The sequence below is a fragment of the Eimeria necatrix genome, genomic scaffold (assembly GCF_000499385.1).
Source record: "Eimeria necatrix Houghton genomic scaffold, Enh_scaff51, whole genome shotgun sequence".
Lineage (NCBI taxonomy): Eukaryota > Apicomplexa > Conoidasida > Eucoccidiorida > Eimeriidae > Eimeria > Eimeria necatrix.
This window is the reverse complement of record NW_013651673.1, coordinates 137,642-144,223: the sequence shown is the minus strand read 5'-3', so window position 1 is coordinate 144,223 and position 6,582 is coordinate 137,642. Positions and strand designations below refer to the sequence as shown.

Below are 6,582 nucleotides of genomic sequence, written 5' to 3'. Positions count from 1 at the left end.
GGGGGAGCTGCTGCTGCTGCTGCTGCTGCTGGGGGAGGGGGGGGAGCTGCTGCTGGGGTCGGCAGTGCTGCTGCTGCTCGAAGCCGCGAAACTGCTGCTGCTGCCGCTGCTGCTGCTGCTGCTGGGGCTGGCGCAGGTGCTGCTGGTGCTCCCGCAGCACATCGTGCTGGAGCTGCTGCTGCTGCTGCCCGCCGGCGCAGCAGCAGCAGAATCCGCTGCTGCTGCGGCGCTGGGCGGCGCAGCAGCAGCAGAATCCGCTGCTGCTGCTGCTGCTGCTGCTGCGGCGCTGTGCGGCGCAGCAGCAGCGGAATCCGCTGCTGCTGCTCCTGCTGCTGCTGCAGCGTCTGCTGCTGGCTGTTGCAGCAGCTGTTTGTCTGTGTTGCTGCAGCCGCTGCACCGGCGGCGCTGCAGTGCTGCTTTTTTGTTTTGCTGCCGATTTATTCTTTTTGCTTCTCCGTAAGTGTACATCAGCTGCTGCACCAGAGAATAAATCTCCGAGTCCGTTTGCTGCTCCTCGAAGTCGCAGTCAATGCACAGCCGCAGCCGCACGCCCGGGCTGCTGCTGCTGCTGCTGCTGCTGCTGCTGCTGCAGTCTTGCGGCGGCAGCGGCTCCTCGCGCTCGCCCGATCCTGCTGCTGCTGCTGCTGCTGCTGCTGCTGCTGCTGCTTCGCGCCGCGCGCACTTCTTGCGGCGCTTCGCAGCAGAACGCAGCGACCGCCGCCGCTCTTTCATTTGCTGCAGCCGCTCCTGCGCCCGCAGCTTCCGCAGGGCATTTTTGGACAGTTTGCTGCTGCTGTTCTCGTTGCTGCTCTCGTTCGGTGGGGCTGCTGCCTCTTCTGCTGCTGCTTCTGCTGCTGCTTCTGCTGCTGCTTCTGCTGCTGCTTCTGCTGCTGCAATTGCTGCGGGAGAGCCGGGAGCCTCCGCCGCTGCCTGCTGGCAGTGCTGTTCCAGTTCCGGCTCGGACTCCAGCATTTCCCGGGAGGAAATTCGAAGCTTCAGCGGGGTTTTAAAAAGTAAATTAAAAGAAAATCCCAAAATTAAAGAGGGGGGTGCGTTTAGGGCGGAGCTGGAGCCGCCGAAAACTGGCGAACTCTGGATGCGCAACGCGAATTCAAGAACTGGATTCCGCGAGGAAACCTGCGGAAAAGGAGGGAATGCCGCGGAATCTGGGGTTTATTTGGAGTAAATAAAAGGATTTAAACTCAAAGGAAAAGAACGAGAAAGATCTTGTGGTCGAATCCGACGAAAAGAGCTCCTGTGCATGTTGGCTTGGGGCTGTACGACGCTGTGACAGCCCAGCTGCGGCAGGGAAAGCTGCGGAAAGCTGCGGAAAGCTGCGGAGTTTGCGTTTGGTTTGGAAGTTGCGGAAATAAAATGAAAAGAACTTTCGAAAGAATTCTTTTGAAGGCTCGAAAAGCGGCTTTTGCAAACATGATCAGTGTGTGGCGTTGCTGAGTGGCGAGAAGTTGCAAGGCTGGCGGGCGGCGGCGGACTTGAATTCCGCGGTGTCTTTGCGGAAACTTCGTTGAATTCTCTTTAATTATTTATTTGAATTCTTTTTAATCATTTATTTAAAATGGGAAAACTAAATACGGCTTTCCGCTTTCTTCTGACCGTCTACTTCTACACAGTGGTCTCGCTCTTCCTCATTCTTTCCTGCGCCGTTCTCTTCCTTGAGGGTCTTTGCCTCTTCCCGCTGCTGCTGATCAAACCCAGACTTCGCATTGTCATTTTAGGAGGCACTCACCAGCGCCTGATGGACATCGGTACCTGCTGCTGCTGCTGCTGCTGCTGCTGCTGCTGCTGCTGCTGCTGCTGCTGCTGCTGCTGCTGCTGCTGCTGCTGCTGCTGCTGGTAGTTGCGGGTTGAGTCCTTTTCAGTTTCAGCTGCGGCCGAGCTCTGTCTGCAGCAGCAGCTGCTGAGTCTCACTTCCGCTTCTAACTTCCCACCTGCTGCTGCTGCTGCTGCTGCTGCTGCTTCTGCCGCTGCTGCTGCTGCTGCTGCTTCTGCCGCTGCTGCTGCTGCTGCTGCTGCTGCCGCTGCTGCTGCTGCTGCTGCTGCTGCAGCTTACCACCTCTGCAGGCCGTTTTGGGGGAAGCGGGTTCTGCGGCCTTTGCCCGCGGGAATATCTTCGAAGAAAGTGATAGTGGTGGTGAACCACACGAGCAAAATAGGTGAATTTGGAGAGTTTTTTGACCTTTTTGCGGATTTTTGAGTCCATTTTTGATTTTATTTTCATTTATTTTATTTATTTTCTTTTATTTTTCTTTTTTATTTCTTTTTTTCCTTTTTTTTCCACTTTTTTCGACTCGCAGACCCCTGGGTCGTCGGCTCTATGCTCATTGGCCACCCCGCCATTTACGTCATCAAACGCTCTCTGCTCAAAGTGCCAATTGCAGGTTTGCAAATTAATTTAATTAATTAAATTAAATTAATTAAATTAATTTAATTTAATTAATTAATTTTAATTAAATTAATTAAATTAAATTAATTAAATTAAATTAAATTATTTAAATTTAATTTGATTCCTTAGTTGCATTTAATTCATTTGATTTGGTGGAGTTTATAGAAGTTGAATTATTTCAGATTGTTGCATCAAAATAATTTAAAATGTTTTTAAAATAAAATGTATATTTAAATTATTTTATTCTTTCAATAAAATGTATATTTAAAATGTTTTTTAAATAAAATGTATATTTAAATTATTTTATTCTTTTAGTAAAATGTATATTTAAAATGTTTCTTTTAATGAAATGTGCATTTATAATGTTTCATTCATCTAATATTTTAATATTTTTAATATTTTGTTTTTTAATAAAATTGCGTTTATTGAAATGTGCATTATTTAGCTTTGTTAAGCATTTAAATGCCTGATACATCCTTGCGCAGCAGCAACTTCAGCAGCAGCAACTGAAAAGGCGGAAAGAGGGTGTAGAGAGTGGATTTTGTCCGTTTTAAGTCTCGCAGAAGTTCTAAAATGTAATTAAATGCAAATTAAATGTAAATTAATGTAAATTAATTCATTTTAGATTCAAAAAGTCCAAAAAAGATTTTAAAAATTCGAAAAAATGTTTTTTTCACTTCAGGCTGGGCGCAGTACATGGCCGGCGCGCTGTCTGTACAGTTCACCAAGGAACGAGGCGGCTGGGGAACTCAGCCCGGCTCTGTGCAGGACATGATGAAAGTAATTAATTAATTAATTAATTAATTAATTTAATTAATTAATTAATTAATTAAATTAATTAATTAAATTAATTAAATTAAATTAAATTAAATTAAATTAAATTAAATTAAATCAATTAATTAAATTAATTAAATTCAATCCACTCCGCTTTGTTGCTTCAAAAGATGAGACGCCGTCGCTTCTCGCAAGCCAGTTCAAGAAATTTATTTATTTATTTATTTATTTATTTATTATTTATTATTTATTTATTTATTTATTTATTTATTTATTATTTATTTATTTATTTATTTATTTATTTATTTATTTATTTATTTATTTATTTATATTCTTTTACTTATTTATTTATTTATTTATTTATTTATTTATTTATTTATTTATTTATTATTTATTTATTTATTTATTTATTTATTTATTTATTTATTTATTTATTTATTTATTTATTTATTTATTTATTTACTTATTTATTTATTTATTTATTTATTTATTTATTTATTTATTTATTTATTATTTATTTATTTATTTATTTATTTATTTATTTATTTATTTATTATTTATTTATTTATTATTTATTTATTTATTTATTATTTATTTATTAGGAAGCTTTGAAGCATTTGGCCGACGGCATTTGCGTTGTTGTTTTCCCCGAGGGCACCCGCAGTGTCTCGGGAAGACTTCAGCCTTTTAAAAATGGCTTTTTCAGACTTGCTGCTGAAAACCCAGACATCCACATCTTGCCAATAGGTCAGCAGCAGCAGCAGCAGCAGCAGCAGCAGCAGCAGCAGCAGCAGCAGCAGCAGCAGCAGCAGCAGCAGGAGCGGCAGCGGCAGCGGCGCTGCAGCAGCAGCTGCAGCAGCAGCACTGCGGCAGCAGCAGCGGCTGCGGCTGCGGCGCTGCAGCAGCAGCTGCGGCTGCAGCAGGCGTAGCAGGAGCAGCAGCAGCAACTGCTGCAGCAGCTGCAGCAGCTGCAGCAGCAACAGCTGCTGCTGCTGCTGCTGCTGTGCCTGTACTTGTCCTGTTGTGTCTGTTGCTGCTGCTGCTTGCTGCTGCTGTTTGCTGCTGCTGCTTGCTGCTGCTGCTTCTTATACTTGCATTTTTAAATAGTTTGAGTTTTTAAGTTGAAATATTTTTGCAGTTTAATTACTGCAGCCTTCATATCTTTACTTCATTTATTTTATTTAATTATTTAGCTATTTAATTAATTTAATTATTTAATTATTTAATTAATTTAATTTAATTTAATTTAATTTATTTATTTATTTTGTTTTGCTGCTGCAGCGCTGCACAACAACTTCCGGCTGTGGCCAGTGAGCAGCAAACTTTTGTATCCAGGAACTTCTTACATTTCTTGCGGAGACCTTATTCCTGCACAGGCAAACCCTAAACCCTAAACCCTAAACCCTAAACCCTAATTCCTGGGAAAGCGCGGGTTTCTGGGGCCTCCGGGGGCCTTCAAGGCGCCCGAAGGCTTAAACCCTAACTCAAACCCCAAACCCTAAACCCTAAACCCTCGCTCTAAACCCTCGAGCCCCGCTCTAAACCCTAAACCCTCGCTCTAAACCCTAAACCCTCCCTCTAAACCCTAAACCCTCCCTCTAAACCCTAAACCCTCCCTCTAAACCCAAAGCCCTCCCTCCAAACCACAAACCCTTTCTCTAAACCCTTAGCCCTCCGCCTAAACCCTAGAGCCTTTCTTTAAACCCTGAACCCTCGCCGTAAACCCTAAACCCTCGCTGTAAACCCTAAACCTTCGCTGTAAACCCTAAACCCTCGCTCTAAACCCTAAACCCTCGCTGTAAGCCCCAAACCCTCGCTCTAAGCCCCAAACCCTCGCTCTAAGCCCCAAACCCTCGCTCTAAGCCCCAAACCCTCGCTCTAAACCCTAAACCCTCGCTGTAAACCCTAAACCCTCGCTCTAAGCCCCAAACCCTCGCTGTAAACCCCAAACCCTCGCTGTAAACCCTAAACCCTCGCTGTTTTGTTTGTCCCTCTTTTAGGGTTTGAGTGCAGAAGAACTTCGCGACAAAACGCATGCATGCATTTTCAATCTTTTAAAACTCTCCCCAGAATTCGACCCGCTGCAGGAACAGCCCCTTACGGAGGCTGCGGGGGCCCGGGAGCACGGGCTGTAGCAAAAATAAATAAATAAATAAATAAATAAATAATTAAATAATTAATTAATTAATTAATTATTTTAATTAATTAATTTAATTAATTAAATGGCAAATTAATTTATTTATTGGGGCGTGCGGCGAGGGAAGAAGTCGAAATTCCCTTTTCAGCGTTGAGAAGATGCGGCAGCAGCAGCAGCAGCAGCAACAGTAGCAGCAGCAGCAGCAGCAACAGTAGCAGCAGCAGTAGCAGCAGCAGCAGCAACAACAGTAGCAGCAGCAGTAGCAGCAGCAGCAGCAGCAGCAACAGTAGCAGCAGCAGTAGCAGCAGCAGCAGCAGCAGCAGTTCTTGATAAGGAAGCTTGCAATCATATTAGAAATGTGGATATGCGGAAATGAATTAAAAGAAATTTAATTGCGAGGAAAAAATGAAACAAAATTAATTGAAGTACTGCAGCAGCAGCAGCAGCAGCAGCAGCAGCAGGAGCAAGAGGAGCTGCTGCTGCTGCTGCTGCGCTGCAGTGTTCAAATTCCTCGGATTTTGGATTAAATTGCATTAAATTTGCATTTAATTTGCATTTAATTTGCATTTAATTGAATAATAATTGCATTTAATTCACTTTTATTTCCTTTTAATTCATTTAATTCATTTAATTAATTTTTATTTCCATTTGTGACGCGCGGCTGCTCTCAGCGCTGCCATTTCAGGTGTACGTACACCTGAGAGCCCACCTCATCAACTATTTCTGTTTTCTAATTTTTCATTTCTTTCTTTTTTTTCTTTTCTTTCTTTTTTTCTTTTTTTTTTCTTTCCCTTTTCCTGCAGCTCCATTTGCCATTTATAATCCATTTATTTCTGCTGCAGCTGCTGCAGCTGCTGCAACTGCTGCGGCTGCTGCAGCTGCTGCAACTGCTGCGGCTGCAGCAGCTGCTGCAGCTGCTGCAGCCCGTCTCTAAACCCTAAACCCTAAACCCTAGCTTTCGAATCTTGGGGGAAAGGGGGCTGCAGCTTCTTCGGAAGAAAAAAGCCAATTTATTGTTTGTTTAAAACAAATTAAAAAACAATTTAAATTAATTTAATTTCAAAATAAACAATTCCAATAAACAACGCCATGCGTTCAACTAGCAAGCGGGTGAAAGCCGCGAGAAGCTCAGATATCTCAGGAGGGTTTAGGGTTTAGGGTTTAGGGTTTAGGGTTTAGGGTTTAGGGTTTGAGCTAAGGGTTGTTGCTGCACCGCGGCAGCTGCGCCACCGGTGAGAAAACAAGCAAATAAGTAAAAGCAAATGAA

At 43.4% G+C, this 6,582-nt stretch overlaps 2 protein-coding genes across 2 annotated transcripts; one reads left to right on the top strand and one right to left on the bottom strand.

The window, feature by feature from the left end:
• On the bottom strand, positions 1-972 carry ENH_00060620 (tRNA (guanine-N1)-methyltransferase, putative; the record flags this gene model as incomplete). The annotated part of the gene is made up of 1 exon (XM_013577113.1): positions 1-972. A coding segment is annotated over one exon (972 nt), but the record flags the coding sequence as incomplete, so codon positions are not given.
• Positions 973-1,576: 604 nt separating this feature from the next.
• ENH_00060610 (1-acyl-sn-glycerol-3-phosphate acyltransferase, putative) lies at positions 1,577-2,425 on the top strand (the record flags this gene model as incomplete). Its single annotated transcript, XM_013577112.1, has 3 exons — positions 1,577-1,766; positions 2,067-2,174; positions 2,316-2,425. 3 exons carry the CDS (start codon positions 1,577-1,579, stop codon positions 2,423-2,425), a joined length of 408 nt encoding a protein of 135 aa, XP_013432566.1.
• Between the last annotated feature and the right edge of the window lie 4,157 nt (positions 2,426-6,582).